This window comes from Centropristis striata, chromosome 4 (assembly GCF_030273125.1).
Source record: "Centropristis striata isolate RG_2023a ecotype Rhode Island chromosome 4, C.striata_1.0, whole genome shotgun sequence".
NCBI lineage: Eukaryota > Metazoa > Chordata > Actinopteri > Perciformes > Serranidae > Centropristis > Centropristis striata.
Window position 1 is genome coordinate 25,943,944 of NC_081520.1, and position 16,665 is coordinate 25,960,608.

The 16,665-nt window shown below is 38.1% G+C and overlaps 1 protein-coding gene across 1 annotated transcript in view; it reads left to right on the forward strand.

Moving 5' to 3' along the window:
* supt5h (SPT5 homolog, DSIF elongation factor subunit) overlaps positions 1 to 16,665 on the forward strand; it is a 28,969-nt gene that overhangs the window by 5,758 nt on the left and 6,546 nt on the right. Inside the window, exons 5-22 of the mRNA XM_059330986.1 lie at positions 837 to 842; positions 4,012 to 4,023; positions 4,118 to 4,187; positions 5,562 to 5,630; positions 5,762 to 5,827; positions 5,925 to 5,955; positions 6,081 to 6,149; positions 6,973 to 7,224; positions 8,060 to 8,149; positions 8,248 to 8,318; positions 9,042 to 9,147; positions 9,458 to 9,548; positions 10,026 to 10,162; positions 10,251 to 10,406; positions 11,340 to 11,486; positions 11,579 to 11,725; positions 14,236 to 14,361; positions 15,477 to 15,561. Coding sequence (XP_059186969.1) covers positions 837 to 842; positions 4,012 to 4,023; positions 4,118 to 4,187; positions 5,562 to 5,630; positions 5,762 to 5,827; positions 5,925 to 5,955; positions 6,081 to 6,149; positions 6,973 to 7,224; positions 8,060 to 8,149; positions 8,248 to 8,318; positions 9,042 to 9,147; positions 9,458 to 9,548; positions 10,026 to 10,162; positions 10,251 to 10,406; positions 11,340 to 11,486; positions 11,579 to 11,725; positions 14,236 to 14,361; positions 15,477 to 15,561 — 1,731 coding nt within the window. The remainder of the gene's footprint in view (positions 1 to 836; positions 843 to 4,011; positions 4,024 to 4,117; positions 4,188 to 5,561; positions 5,631 to 5,761; positions 5,828 to 5,924; positions 5,956 to 6,080; positions 6,150 to 6,972; positions 7,225 to 8,059; positions 8,150 to 8,247; positions 8,319 to 9,041; positions 9,148 to 9,457; positions 9,549 to 10,025; positions 10,163 to 10,250; positions 10,407 to 11,339; positions 11,487 to 11,578; positions 11,726 to 14,235; positions 14,362 to 15,476; positions 15,562 to 16,665) is intronic.

Genomic DNA, 16,665 nt, shown 5'->3' on the forward strand with positions numbered 1-16,665 from the left:
GATCAGAATAAGTCAAAAATGAACATGTGGCCTGTGACTATTTTTCAGTTTTTAGAGATTTTCTTCCCTATAACAGGTGAAACTTTTACACCAAACAGGTGTCAGTCAGTCGTGACCACGAGTCAGCACGTTATTAACCACAAATAAACTGTTATAGGTGTTTTCTGTCCACTGGGGAGCTCCTCCAAAAAAATAAAAAACCTTCAAGGACGCTGGAAACAAAACTAAGTATTGGGTGTGAGAGTTTCTGGTTTATCCTGTATTACCTTTCTTTTTTTTTTATTTAAGATGTACAGTTTTTAAGTGTTGAAGTAATTTTGCTGTTGCCAGGCCGTCTTTCCATGCAGTGCAGCTCAACAATTACTCGACTCTTTGGTGGTTTTGGTTTCAGTTGACTGAGATTTCTTTGATAAATTTGTCATTTTTTTAATGGTTTTTACGTGCAGATTTATTTATGTAATGAGCACAATTCTGGGAAACAAAATTATTTTTCTTGGACTAACTCAGTTTTAAAGAGCTGTTCATTAAATCCTGTCGGTGTTATTCGACTAAAATGTCTTCATTTGAGTCCAGACCTAATAAGTAGTCAGTAGAATGCACTGGTTGGATATGCCTGGTTAATATTGTCCCTAGTATCGACCTCAAGTCTTTGCCAGAGAGATTTGTGATAAATAGTACAGCTTTATAAAGGGTCAGTTTTACATCGTGGTACTTGAGGAGTGAACAGGCTGTTTAAAGTGTTGAGTGTGAAGCTGAGCTTTGTAACGTGAATGCCTGTCTGACTGAACTCTCTCTGTCTTATTGGTGTTCCTCTCTGTCATGCATGTCCTCTTCAGTTAACGGTAATTCTCCTCCAGATACTCTCCTGCTCTGGTGTTTCCATTTTATATCCATGTGTATCTGAAGCAAATGGAATATCAGCTCCATCCATTTGATATAAATCCATGTCCCAGAATGTATTAACCCCCACCTCATCTCAGCACAGCTGTATCTGTTAGTGTGAACCTGAGGAAGCACTGAGGGCAAATCCATTATTGGCTCCTTCAACAGCTCAGCGGCTTTTTAATTGGCTTTTTCTCAAAATGTTTAATTTATGTTAAAATGCTGCACAACACGAGAGCCCGACAGACGGGGATTTCTGAGTCTGATACAGATTTTACACGAAACAATTCAGTGTTATGGCTGCTGATGCAGTGACATTTTGTAGCTGGAAAATAGAATAATTAAAGAATATTTAACACTATTATATGTTATTATGCAAATATAAATACAGATAATTCTAGAAAACAGCACTGACAAAATGAATAATAAATAAGCCATAAATTAAATGGCTAGAAATCAGTCAATTAATAAGCATTTAAACAACGAATAAATAAAATAAATTGATAGCAAAATAGTAACTGCATACTCTGTATCATTCAGTAAATTTGCATTGAAATGATGAATAAATTAAAATAAAATAAAATAGCTGAATAATCATCAAAACTGTGTGTTCAGTACCAGTCAATTAATGACCAATTAAAATAAGAAATGAAAAGAAAATAGCTCAATAAACATTGGTACTCTATGTTCACTATCAGTCAATTAATGTGCTTTAAATTGAAGAATAAAAACAATTTGATGCCAATAGTTCTGCATATTCAGTATCAGTCTGTTAATGAGGTTTTAAATACAAAGCAAAAATAAAAATCTAAATAAACATCACTACTGTATGTTCATTAACAGTCAATGAATTCCCATTTAAATAAAGAATAAATAAAAATAAATTGCAAAACAGTATTTTATGTTCAGTATTTGTTATATAGTGACCATTTAAATAAATGAAATCAAGTAGATATGTATAAGACACCCCAAGCATTGAGTAGTCGGGCTCTACATTCATAACAGATATTTGTACAGTTTTTCTTGTTGTATAAATCCAGATTTAAACACATTAATGGGAATATAGGTTGATAAGTTTTTTGGGTTTATTTCTGTAGTCAGCGTTTTGACTGTTTGGATTGTTCGTCCCCTTCAGAGAACCAAGTGTGATCATTTGCCTGACCTGCTCCCTGGTAGATGGCTGCCATGTTTTAATTTCCAGTTTTTTGACTAACAGATGTGGTTGAAGCTTTTTCTGTGGCACATGGTAATGCATAGTCTCACTAAAAGCACGAGTACAGTAGAAACAAAACACCGTGTGAGGTGGACTCGGATCGTCTGACCGTTGTAGGAAAGAGAACCGAGCTGATCAGTGCTCTGCAGATAGAAAAACAGCCCCAAAAACCCTGAGAAATTATATTTGTGAGGCGTTTGTGTCTTTTCAATGGATTTGTTGATAAGGTTAATAAGGTTAACACAGAATAACAGACCGTATTGTCTTAACTTCAGGATTTAGTATAAGAAGTTATTCTGTCGTCACGGCTGATTGGTTAGAGCGATTTAGCAATTTCTCCCAGTGTGCCCGGCCACTGTGGGGTTAAAAATAATAAGTATATACTGAGCTTGTGAAGGGGAGGGGCTATTAAAAAAAACTGAAATTCTGAGATTAAAGTAGAAAACATGAAATACAAAGTTGGATATTCACTGAATTGATTAAATTATGACAAAAAAATCACAAATTTATGACAAACAAGTCTGAAAAATAGTTTGTCTTGTCAAGTAAACCCCATTACCCAATACTGTGTATTTCTCATGATTTTATTTATTTATTTTTATTTATTTGCGGATGTAGCAAGAAGGAAATACAGGTGTACCTCAATAAATGAGAATATCGTAGAAAAGTTTGTCAGTGATTCAATTCCAAAATTGGAAATAACACATTATATAGATCCATTACACACATATTTCATGTCTTAATGTATTTAATTTCTTCTAATGATAATGATTATGGTTTATATTATGAAGAACTAAAATTCAGTATCTCAAAAAAAATGGAATATTACAAAAGACCAATTTTAAGAAGTATGTTTAATATGGAAATGTATGTCCATCTATATGACTCAGTACTTGGCTGGGGCTGTTTGACTTGAACTACTGGAAATGGACTTTTCCATCATATTCTAATGTATTGAGATGCACCTGTACATGTGATTTTAGCCCATCATCATATTATCTAAAGACAATTTTTTTCCAACAAATTTATGACTTTATCATACATTTTCAGGGAATATTCAAGTTTTTTTTTTCTTTTTTTGAAAAATTGTAAATTTAACCACTACAATCTCAGAATTTGTTATAATTTTGCAATTTTAATCTCTGAAATTTTGAGTTTTTACCCTTAATATTTCCCCTTCCACGGCTCTTTGATTTATTATTATTACTATTTTCTAACCTACGGTGGCCCTAATGTGACATTGTAAAAAAAAACGTCCACATGTGGAGGTTGAGTTTTGTTTCGACTGTACTTTGACCTTTGACCCCTCACTGCCTCATGCTTCTCTGTGCTGACAGTCACCATTAATCTGTGTGTTTCTGTTGTTTTTCTCCCATCATGCTTTGTGTTGCTGCTGCCTGACTTTGCTCCTGTGTGCTCTGCCCTGATCAACAATGTGTCTTTTGTGCTGCTCCTCCTCTTCCTCCCTCTCTCCTCCTGCTCCCCCTCCTCCTCTTCTCCATCCTCCTCTCTTCTCCTCCTCCTCTCCTCCTCCTTCTGCTCCCCTCCTCCTCCTCCTCTCGGCTGCTGCTTCGCCTTAATCCTGTTTTGTTTCTTCTCCTCTACTCCTGCCGCCTCCTTCTTCTCATCCTCTTCTATTTCTCAACTGTTGCTTCTTCTAAAATCTTTTCCCAAAAACCTTTTTATTTTTGTCTTATACTTCATTTTCTCCTTTCTTGCATCACACTCATTCCTTCTATCTCCTCTTTACTCCTCTTTTTTCTGCTCCACTTCTCTTTGTACTCTTTCACCTCACTGTCCTTCCTCCTTACTGTCATCTTTTATTTCCTTCCTTTCCTTATTTACTGCTCCTTCTCCTGCCTCCTCTTTATTTTCCTCTTCCTCCTTTTTCTTTCTCACTGGTCGGTCCTGAGCAGAGGAGGCTGAAGGTAAGTCTGTTCGTACCATTGTTTAATCTAAATTCATTCAATTTAGTTTTTTTTTACATTAAACATTAATATAACTCCGTCCTCTCCCTCTCAGTGTCCAACATCGATCATGTGGTTCTGGATGAAGACCACTCCGGATCCAGAAGGCTGCAGAACCTCTGGAGGTAACACATGCCTCAACATCTACACACTCTCTCTCTCTCTCTCACTCTCTCTCTCTCCCTCTCTCTCCCACACACACACACACACACACACACACACTGAAGCCCTGAGAACTTCTCTGGTGGAGATCCAGCGCCGAATTTCCCTTATTGGCTCACAAAAAGCTTTGCGGCTGCTCCACTTCGGTCTAGCTTATTGACACAGTAAAGATCTGGTAGAATCAACATTAACTCTCTGAACCTAAAGCAGCTTCTGTACATTTTACTCAGATTCTCATGAGAAAAGCTTGATGGAAACACCAAAATTCGTTAAAACTTTCAAAACTGCACATAGAAGTTTTTATGCCAGCTTGAGGTGTTTTTGTCTTTTTGTAAAAATAGTTGATGCTCTAAACAGGAGATGGAAACTTTTTCTGAATAAGTTCTGAAACATTTAATCACAAGACTGATCAGCTGTTTCCTCTGACAAGTATGAACAATTAGAAGTCGAATCTAATTCCTAAAGACTTCTCTTCATTTTCTCTCTTCATTTTCTCTCTTCTTCTTCTCCTGTTTACTGACAGATTAGTGACAGCAACACATCACTCTGCCACCTGCTGACCAAAGTGCGTTACTGCAGCTTTGTTTATTCACTCTGAACCAGCTGTTTTAACTCAATAATTCACATTTTCTTTAATGGAACATTTAAAAATTTCACTTCGACTTTAATGGAAACACGGCTGCTGTGGCCTTGTGTTTTTTACTGCAGTATACACTTTATTTAAACTCGTAAGGCGCTGAGGTTTCCATCATTTACAGTGACGACGAGTACATTTACAGATCGTACAGAAATACAAATTAAAAATTAGGATAACAGACAAGATAAATGATTAAGTAAAAATGCTATTTAAAATGACAAAAGCTAAAAACAGTAAAGTCAAGCTACGAAACTGAAAAAATAAAGTATATCTATAACAATTAGTCCTGCAGCTCTGTGGAATCAGCAAAATTATGGCTAGAAGTCAAGAGAACTCAAATGTATTTTGTGCAGAATATCTCACTTATAATGACACAAATCATAAAAAAGGGAACAAAACCAAACAAAAAGTTAATAAATTTAGTCTACCAGGATTGGAAAACAATAAATCTTTGCCAACAAGAAATGGGTTCAAATTTGCACTAAACTTGCCTACAGATTCTACTTACTGTAACAGAATATGATCGAGGGAAAATGCTCACAATGAGCTTTTTCTCTGAAACATTTGTATCAGTTGTTGAGAGTCCCAGGACAGAAGCAGCTTGTGTTCCCTCCGACTGACAGACAAAATATCTTTAGTTTCCTGAGATGATTTATGTTGCTTATCGTTGGCTGACTGTGTGTTTTCTTGTGTGTTGCAGAGACTCCAGAGAGGAGGCGCTGGGTGAATACTACATGAGGAAATACGCCAAGTCTTCAGGAGGAGAGCAGTGAGTGGCTTTGTCCATTCTAGTTGTTGAAAAACAAATACATTAGATTTTCATGGCAGAGTATCCATGTGAAAAGATTTTCTGTCTGTCTAAACTGGTCATAACTGGTCTTGTTCTTCTGTGGTGTGCAGTTTTTCCGGCGGCTCAGAGGAGCTCTCTGATGACATCACCCAGCAGCAGCTACTTCCTGGAGTCAAGTATGTAACAAGTAACTGTCATCCACCAATCAGCATCCAGACAGGCTCACTTGTAGATTAAGTTTTCTGAATGTTAAAATGTGTTTGTCGTCATCAGGGACCCCAATCTGTGGACAGTCAAGTGTAAGGTGTGTGTCCTCTGTATGAATACACACACTCATGTTATCACAACCACATGTACACACACACACACACACACACACACACACACACACACACACATACACCTTCCTCACCGTGTCCTGTCTCGTAGATCGGGGAGGAGAGGGCAACGGCCATTGCTCTGATGAGGAAGTTCATCGCCTACCAGTTTACCGACACAGTAAGAAACTTTTTAACGTTCCATATTTGAATGCTCTGCTCTGATTGGTCAGTGAGACTAAACTGTATTTTACAACCAACTGAACCCCTCTGGAAGACAGATGTTTACTTTGTGTGGTTGATTTCTGATCAGTTATTGCACCGTTAACAGAGAGTGAGTCCACTGATGTCCTTAGAGCAGCGGGTTAGCAGCAAACCCCAAACCAGCCTGAGGAAAAAAAATCACCAAAAACACACAGTTTATCTTCAGTCTAAGACACTGTAAAAACAGGCATTATCGTTGGAATTTGAACTGTCGAACTTACAAATGTTTGCATTATAAAAAGTGACCAAAATGAAGCTTAAAAACTTGATATTTCAGACCCCAGACCCCCTAGATGGTTATTTTTATTATTTGCTAATACTCAAGAGTCAAGAGTTATTTTTTTGTATATGGCAACTGTTGAGATTTGAAATTTACACTACATTTAGATTTATGATTTTATAAATAAATAAAAAATCATTAAAAAAAATCTGACTAAAAAATAATTTTCTACATATTTTTCAGTATTTTTTAATATCGTCTAGAATATTGTTATCGCAAAAATTCTCTGAAATATCATGATCTTTTAGGGCCATATCGCCCACCCCTAATCCAACCTTTTTTTCTTTCCTTTAATGCAGAAATGTCGCCACATCTAAAAACGGCTTTATTTTCGCCTTGAATGTCAACTTTATTTCTTAATCTGTATATAATCAGAGGGGGGTCTGACAGGTTGGCTATGTGTTTTTATAACGTGATGTAAACTCTGTAGTAACTCTCCGCCTCCTGTCTCCGCCTGCAGCCGCTGCAGATCAAGTCTGTGGTCGCGCCAGATCACGTCAAAGGTTACATCTACGTGGAGTCTTACAAGCAGACGCACGTCAAGTCGGCTATCGAGGGCATCGGCAACCTGCGGATGGGCCTGTGGAACCAGCAGATGGTTCCCATCAAGGAGATGACAGACGTCCTTAAGGTGGTCAAAGAGGTCACCAACCTGAAGCCCAAATCCTGGGTCCGTCTGAAGAGAGGCCTGTACAAGGACGACATCGCTCAGGTACAAACAATAACATCATGTAATATATATATATATATATATATATATATTAATGTATGAGCAACACTTCTCATCTTTCTCTCAAAAAACAAGTTGACAAATATATTATTATATTCAAATCAAGTCAATATTAAATAAATAAATGTGCCTATGAAAAATATATTTTCATATTAATGTATTTATTTAGTTTTCAAGGGACTTTTCTCATCTTTCTCAAGTTGACAGAAATATTTTTTAATGGGACGCCTTTTAAGTCAATATTAAATAAATGAATATGCCTATGAACTAAATATATGAATATGGTTCAATACGTTAAAAAAAGTTTTTATTTTTCAATGGACAACTTTTTATTTTTTAAAGGGACTTTCTGTAATTCCACATGTATTTCATAATTTTACATTTATTTTTCTATTTATTTATTATAAGAAGTAAGAGAGTACTTCTCTTTCATAATTCCACATTTATTTCACTATTTTTTTTCTCCATTTTATTATATTCGAATAAATGGGGCTAAGTTTAAAAGGTTAAGTTGGTTTATCACAGAAAAAAATCTAATATTCTCTGGTTCCACCTTCAAAGTTTGGATTTGCTTTTCTATATTTTATCAGTAAACTGAAACATTTTGGGGTTTTGGACTGTTCACTTTGTCTCTGGGAATGTGACAGAACTGATGTTTAATCAGATGATTGAACAGTAATATGACAACATAATCTTAATTTAAGATCATCTGACTGAATTGACTAAGTAATGAACTCCTGTGCTCAACAGATACAGAGACAGTTAGTTATGACAAGTGAACTAAAGGAGCTCTTATTCATGTTTTCTTCCTCTCAAGGTGGACTACGTGGAGCCGAGTCAGAACACCATCTCCCTGAAGATGATCCCTCGTATCGACCTGGACCGCATCAAGGCCAAGATGAGCCTGGTACAAACAAAAACTTACATTAACACACTTGCACATGCTGCACTTTTTATTCATCACACACTTATGTGCGTGTGTGTGTATGTGTGTGTCTCCTGCAGAAAGACTGGTTCGCTAAGAGAAAGAAGTTCAAGAGGCCTGCTCAGAGACTTTTTGATGCTGAAAAGATCAGGTACACACACACCAATGCCTACAAAAGAAAACAAAGAAAGATCTTCATCACTGAGCGTTTGGGCTTTAGTCGAATATAATCAAGACTGAATAGTCCACATGAACAGCAGCAAAGATGCTAATGTTTTAACAAAATATTTTATTATTCGCAGATTTTCTGCTTTGTGTTTAGAAGAATTTCCAAATAAAAGCTGTGCAGCAAAGATGCTGATGTTAAATTTATGTCAGCTACTTATTTTTGATCATTAAATGTGACATTGGCAACAAAATGACACATTTTATATGTGAATGAACTTCTGGTAAACAATATATTGTATATGCATGTATTTATGCTACTTATTTTTCAAAATTAACTGTGGTATTAGGAACAAAATCCTACATTTTCTATGTGAATGAGCTTCTGGTAAACAATATATTTTTTATAATTAGTAACTTAAAAAGGCAGGAAAAAAATTAGATTTTCTGCTTTGTGTTTGGAAGAATTTCAAAATAAAAGCTGTGCAGCAAAGATGCTGATTATCAATGTATTTCTGCCACTTATTATTGATAATTAAATGTGGTATTAGGAACAAAATCACACATTTTCTATGTGACCCAGCTTCTGGTAATCTATATTTTATTATCAGGCAGAAACAGGAGATCTTCTGCTTTGTGGTTGGAAGAATTTCAAAATAAAAGAGTTTTACCGTATGTATCACTGACAGGTGGTTGATTTGATTGACAGGTCTCTGGGAGGGGAGGTCAGCCATGATGGAGACTTCATGATCTTTGAGGGGAACCGTTACAGCCGCAAAGGATTCCTGTTTAAGAGCTTTGCCATGTCTGCTGTGGTGAGCAGGAGCTTTATTTCACAAGACTCATAAAACACAGTTAGTTTATAAACAGTTAGTTTCCAGGCACACATACCTCCATCATGAGTGTGTTTGCCAAGTTCGTCCCTTCAGTTTACAGTTATTATTTTATAAATGAAGTGTGTCCAGAATAAATGTTTCACTTTGGGCTTCGAACCTGAAACTGAGCCTGAATCTAATTTTCTTCATTTAGATCCATTTAGCTGCAGCCTTGCCACTAAATAGGCTTCAAGGTTATTCTTTAATATCACTCCCAGCAGCTGTTTATTTGTTTGTTTGTGTGTGGCAGATCACAGACGGAGTGAAGCCGACTCTGTCAGAGCTGGAGAAGTTTGAGGACCAGCCTGAAGGAATCGACCTGGAGGTGGTCACAGAGTCAGGTATGAAGATGATCAGTCGAGCACAGCTCATGTCGGGGATTTTCGGGGATCATGTGAAAACTTTTATTAAATTCTTGGGACCTTTTGAAAATCATCTTGTTCTACTCCAGAGACTTTTTAGTTATGTGTTTTTGAAGTTTGGCCCTCTGAGTCAAATTTTTTAAGTCTTTGTATGTTTTTTATGGATTGAAAGTTGTTCTCAACATCCACGAAATCTTAAATAATTGGAGAAGAATGTTAAGTAAGCTGTAGTTAGTTGCTCAATGTTTTATAGTAATTAATACATTATATTATATAATTTATTTTATATCACATCTAGAAGTTATTTGATCCTGCCACAGATCTCCGGAAAAACTCTTTAAGATGTTTTTACTTTGATTATTTTCAAAAGTAAAGGTCAAATATAGCTCAGCTAGTTGCTTGATGGCTACAACCATATTATTTTGTTTGTGTGTGTGTCTTGGTTTGGGTGTGCAGGTAAGGAGCGTGAACACAACCTGCAGGCCGGTGACAACGTGGAGGTTTGTGAGGGAGAGTTGATCAACCTGCAGGGAAAAATCCTCAGTGTGGATGGCAACAAAATCACCATCATGCCCAAACACGAAGACCTGAAGGTATACACACACACACACACACACACACACACACACACACACACACACACTTTCAAATCTAAAACACTGTGTATGTGTTTTCTCCCAGGACCCGCTGGAGTTCCCGGCTCATGAGTTGAGAAAGTATTTCCGTATGGGTGACCACGTGAAGGTGATCGCTGGGCGGTACGAGGGTGACACCGGCCTCATCGTCAGAGTGGAGGAGAACTTTGTGATCCTCTTCTCTGACCTCACCATGCACGAGGTACCTGCTCCGCTCTGATCTGTCTGTATTGTTGTCTGTCCCGCAGGTAACTCCTCTGAAAGTGTGTGGAAATGCTTATTTTATATCTTAACTTCAACTGCATTTCCACCATGTTGTCTGTCAGTACAGGGTATGTCTGGAGTGTTTGAAAAATTCTTAATTTTAACCATTATGTTTCCAAGGTTTGGAATATGTTTGTATTTAAATATAGTCCTTAAAAAACGCTTCATTATCAACACAATCTGGTGTTTCAAAACTGCTATGGGAGCTCCAGGAGCGTTCTATTGACTGTAAAGATAAGCGCGTTGGGAAAAGTTTGAATGAGTTCAAACAAACACTTTTTATTACAACATTCGTTCAAACTTTATTTGGGGAAAAAGAGAGGATCCTCAGTGTCCAGCTGCAGCTGCACTCACATCATTCTGTGCACCTTTTGATGAATCAGAATTTTTTTTTTTTTTAAGCCACTGCAAACCCATTAACAGTCATTAAATAATTAGAGTTAATATGAACAGCTGATAAAACAAAACAAGTGTAATATTCTGTCACTGCTATTGGTTTAAATTAATTCATGTATGGTAACAATTTAGATGAGATGATAAAAGCTGCAAGAGTCTTGACATTTTATACTTTAGGTACCTTGAAAGTGCTTGAAAAGTGCTTTCTGTCTGAGTTTCACAATGTTGTTTCAAAATAGCTAGCTTATTTATTGGACTATAAAAACATTTAACAGCCTCAGAAACAGTTTCTTCCTAAGCCTGGCCAATTTTTGGCAAATCAGAAACCATTATTATTATTATTATTCCAAACAGAGAATTTTACATGTCTTTATAGACTTCTGGAGGAGATGTTAATGTGTGTGTGTGTGTGTGTGTGTGTGTTTGTGTGTTTGTGTGTGTGTGTGTGTGTGTGTGTGTGTGTGTGTGTGTGTAGTTGAAGGTGTTGCCCAGAGACCTGCAGCTCTGCTCGGAGACGGCGTCGGGGGTGGACGCCGGCGGCCAGCACGAGTGGGGCGAGCTGGTGCAGCTGGACCCTCAGACTGTCGGAGTCATCGTCCGGCTGGAGAGAGAGACGTTCCAGGTAACAGTCTGCTCATCATCTGCAGCAGTTACTTCAAAGCTCAGTAAACATAAATGTTCAGCAAAGTGAGAAGTGTCTTGAACATCCGACAGGTGCTGAACATGCACGGGAAGGTGATGACGGTGCGGCATCAGGCGGTCAACCGCAGGAAGGACAACCGCTTTGCAGTGGCGCTGGACTCGGAGCAGAACAACATCCATGTCAAAGACATCGTCAAAGTCATCGACGGGCCACACTCGGTGAGGACCACAGCTCAATTCTGTTCTGCTAAATATTCATTCTTCCTGCTGGAGGGACATTTAAAATATTCACAGGTTCTTTCTGAGAATAAAGAGTCATTTTATTTACTCAAACAGGAGCTTTATTGAGGATTTAATCAGTAATTTTCAGTTATTTGTGGCTTTTTGAATGAAGTTGCCAAGTGGAAGACTTGAGTTCAGAGATGAACATGAAAAATAAGAGATTGAGCTCATCAGCGGTGCACAAACCAGTTTCGGTTAAGTGTATAATTATTGTCTTGCAGGATTATGATCTCTTTTTACCAACACATCTGCAGCTGTGAAATTATTCAAGTACTCCCTTGTGCACATTGGTCCTCATGCATGGACGTTTCCTTATTTTTCTCTTATTTTTGTTCTTGTTCACACAGCAATTAGAGGAGAACAAGAAAATCCTTAGTGGGATTATTGAAACATGCTCAACATGTTTGCAATAAGCATAAGAAAAAAAAAAGCATCAATAAACCCATTAAAGTGCAGCAGATTACAGTGCTGTGTACAAACCACAAACAAGCCACTGACATCTGACAGGCAACAATAAATTCGGACAAAATAAGGAAAGAAACAAGGGAAAGAAAAAAAACAGCTAGTGGCAGCAAAAGATTAAAAAAAAACAGCAGATATTAGATTTGTCAGCACTCTGAGAAATGGGTAAAACTTTAAAAACAAGATATAAAAGTCCTTTTTTTAAATAAATACCATACATTTTTTGGCTCAGGTTATTTCAAAATTAAATAAAAGTGATGTTGGGATTCTACCACAGGTGAATTTTGGGTTCATTTGTGGACTTTAACATTTGTGGACTAAATGAGACATTTTCCTCAGTCAGCTCAACAAAATGGCAGAACCTCCATTTTGTCCCCTCTCAAGAACTTCAGTTCCCAGAATGCACTGCATTTATGACACCTTCCAGGTGTGATGTCATTGATCAAGGCACCTTTGACCCCAAAGGAGGTCCACTGGCCTGCTATAAAGCAGACAGCTCTCTCTCCATCGCTGCTCTCTCTCCATCCGCTCCTGCTTGGGGAAGCAGATCCAGAGGCCTGGATCCACCAGCCCTACCCCCTCACCCCCCGCAGAGTCCTGCTGAGGTGAGACCTCTTCTCTTCTGAGACTTCAAGCTTCAAGAATCTCCTTTCCATAAGGATCCTGAACAACTGTAACTCTGACCTTCTCTGCACACCAAAGCTGCATTAATGAACACAAAGTTCATTGCATTTGTCAGAGAAAGCTCAAATTCAACAACAAGGACAACCAGCAACTTAATTTTTAAGACGGCAAATTATTGAACTCAACTTCCTTCTTCCACTCTTCTGCTGAAAAGGCTTTCCTCCCCTTTTTCACCGGACTCGTGAGTAATGTAACTGGGCTTAGATAAGAAATCAGCAAGGACTTTAGCAACTAGGATTTGACCTGTGATTAATGATTTGGTTTATATGTGTGTTTTAAGTATATTTATGTGACATTCGTGTTACGATCAAAGTTGTATGTTAATCTTGCTTTATACAGACAGTCAGTCTTACTGCAACTAACTATACTAACCTTTGACCTGCTCACACACTGATTAAATTAACTGGAGCTGAACACAGCTCATTGTTTGAGGAGTGGCAACCCCCCTCACACACACACACACACACACACACACACACACACACACACGTTTCCTTCTCTTTTGTAATGTATTCTCTATTTTATAGATGTGTGCTTTTATTTGCTTTACTTGTTTAGAATAAATACCTTTTGATTACGAATGCTGTCTATTTAATGTTGTACATTATGAACGATATGCTGGCCTCTGCTGTGTCAAGAATTCACGATTCCTTCAACCACTATTAAATATTAATATGGTAATTTGATTATAATTATATTCATACTTAATAATCAGTGTTCCAAATTGATACTTTAATAACTTTATGAGACTGATTTAGGTGAATTGGCTATATTTTTCTGTTTTACAGATGGTGCCCCATTTTACGAGCTGACTTAGAGTAAATCAAGTCATATTATTTCTTATAATTAATAATTGTTTATGATAATTATTAATAATTCTTATAGCCATCCAACCACACTTTTGAACCGTGAGATCCACACAAGTGTTGCTCAGGTTCATTCCGGCATATTTGGTATCCTTGATGAAGGGATAGCATTTATGATAACGCCCTTTTATTAATATATTTGACGCCCTGTGCAAGGTCATCATTTATTCATAAAAGAGCCATCCTTAATTCCCAACATTTTTGGTGATCCTTGATGAAGGCAATTGGTATCTTTAAACAGATACCCCAACCTAGTTGACGCCCCGGTGCGTAATTACAACAGTGATCTGCTTACATGTTAGAAATGTAAAAAATATTATCTTCCTGTTGGTATGTTGGAAATATTCATAAGCCTGCAGAAAAAGTCGTGTAGCGGTTATGGACACAGCGACTTGTAGTTTTGAACTGTGTGTATGTATGTGTGTTTGTGCGCAGGGCCGTGAAGGTGAGATCCGTCACCTGTTCCGAGGCTTCGCCTTCCTCCACTGTAAGAAGCTGGTGGAGAATGGAGGCATGTTCGTCTGCAAGACCAGACACCTGGTGCTGGCTGGAGGGTCCAAGGTCAGTGGGATCTGTCATCAGCTGAGGATGGAGTTAGTTTAAAGGGTCTCACTACTAGGATTAAACCATTTCACAAGATAAACTTAATCATGAAGCCTCTCCACACTGACTGCTTGTCTACAGTTTCTGGTCTTTGTCAGAACTCTGCCACCTGAACCCCAACGAGCCATGATAATACAGTGATAATACATAAATTGTAAAAACAGGAAAAAAACGCAAGTTTATTCTCTGAGTTCAGTTGTCTGATCATTTAAAAAAAAATGGAACTTATATGTAAAATGTTGAAAAAATTGGGTCTCCACATATTCCACATATTGAAGTATTTGCAACCTCTCCTGTCCTCTCCGCTCTGTAAACAGCCTCTCCGGTCCTCTCCTCTCTGCTCTGTGTAAACAGCCTCTCCTGTCCTCTCCTCTCTGCTCTGTGTAAACAGCCTCTCCGGTCCTCTCCTCTCTGCTCTGTGTAAACAGCCTCTCCTGTCCTCTCCTCTCTGCTCTGTGTAAACAGCCTCTCCTGTTCTCTCCTGAGTGCAGAATTTAATGTGATCAGTGCAAACACTATCTTAATTGTACATGTAGAATAAAGAGACAGAAATATCAACATTTTTACACTTCTTTTAGACTACTTTTCTTAACGGAAATGTTCATAACTGATGATCCGTTTGAAAACAATAGGAAAGTTTAAACTCTTATAAAAATGCCTGTTTTTACAGTTTCTTCTTATGGTACTTTTGGCAATATATTAAACCTACTTATTAAAACCGCCTGCTAGTTTTGGGTTCAGAGGGTTAAACACTAAACGTTCGATTCGACATGAACTCGGAGTACAATATTTCCCACTTAACCCATTGAGGCCTGAGAAATCGCTGGGTGATTTTAAAATAAGCCTCTAATTTCTGGAAATTCTGGAAAAATTCTGGGAAAAAAAGTGTCAACTCTTCTACTAAATAATAGATTTTTCAGCCTCTGTAGCAGATAGAAATGAAATTCAAAAAGTATTTGAGAGCTTATACAAATACTACAAAACGACGTATCCGCTTTCCAGGCTTCAATGGGTTAAGGGAAACACTAAGCCTGTCATGCTTTCTCTCTGTGAATCTTGTTTGCCTCTTTCAGCCCAGAGACGTGACCAACTTCACCGTGGGGGGATTTGCTCCGATGAGCCCTCGCATCAGCAGCCCCATGCACCATGGAGGAGGAGGTGAGAGCACACACAGCAGAAACACCTGCAGGCTCAGGTTGATAGTGGTTATGGTAGAAAACAATAACGGTTGAGTCCTTCAAGCTCTGTACGGTTCCTATGAAGCTCCTCAAAGGGACATGAGGCTTCCACCAGTGGATCTGACTCCTGCTGTCATGACATTTCTTTGTTCTCTCCACTGACAAGCACTGACAAGTTTGTTTTTCCAACAAATTTCCGTAGCATTTCTATTTTCTCTGCGAGCCACTGCTAAACCTCGTAAATCTCAACAGAGCAGATCGCACCAGACAGGAAGTCCGAATCAACGTAATACACTTCTGCCGCCTTTCAAAATAAAACACAATACGCAGTTCATGCGGCCTAAAACTACTTAACATCAACATTATGTCCTGACCGGGGTCACCAGATGAGCAGTCAATCAATCAAAGGATCTAAATTGACGCCTGCCAGAAGATGGAGCAAAACCACGGCAGAGCCGTTCCGCGGCCATTCCACCCCCGGTGGAAATCCCCAGTAAGAGTAAATCAGATGTGAGAGGACGTCGCCAAATCTCCCTATAGCAGAGATTTAGTTTTGCCTCTCGTCAGCTAAATGTTTGTTTGCTCTTTGGGAAACAAGGAAAAGAGAAGTCTCAGAGGCAGGACTTCTGTGGAAAAGTACTGTAAAATACAAGTCTGCATTGTTCTTAATCATGCAGTGATTCCTAAGAAACAGTAAGTGTAGCTTCCCTCAACTCTTTTACTGATGGTTCTCAAAGTTTTATTTAAAGACCATGAAACATTCCTTGGCCACCTTTTGAACCCACCGTAAGAGCTACAAGAAGGAAAAACAATGCCAAATATAAGCATTCGCACAAACGCCTTTAAATGAGATAAGATTACAGACACTTTATACGACGTACGCAGCACTCCTTTTCAAAATAAAATCACCTGTCCCACGACACTGAAAGCACCTTTTCAAAATAAAGTCACCTGTCTCACACTAAAAGCACCTTCTCAAAATAAAACCACCTGTCCCACAACAACCTTGAAGACACCTTTTCAAAATAAAACCACCTGTCCCACAACAACACTGAAAGCACCTTTTCAAATTAAAAGCAACATG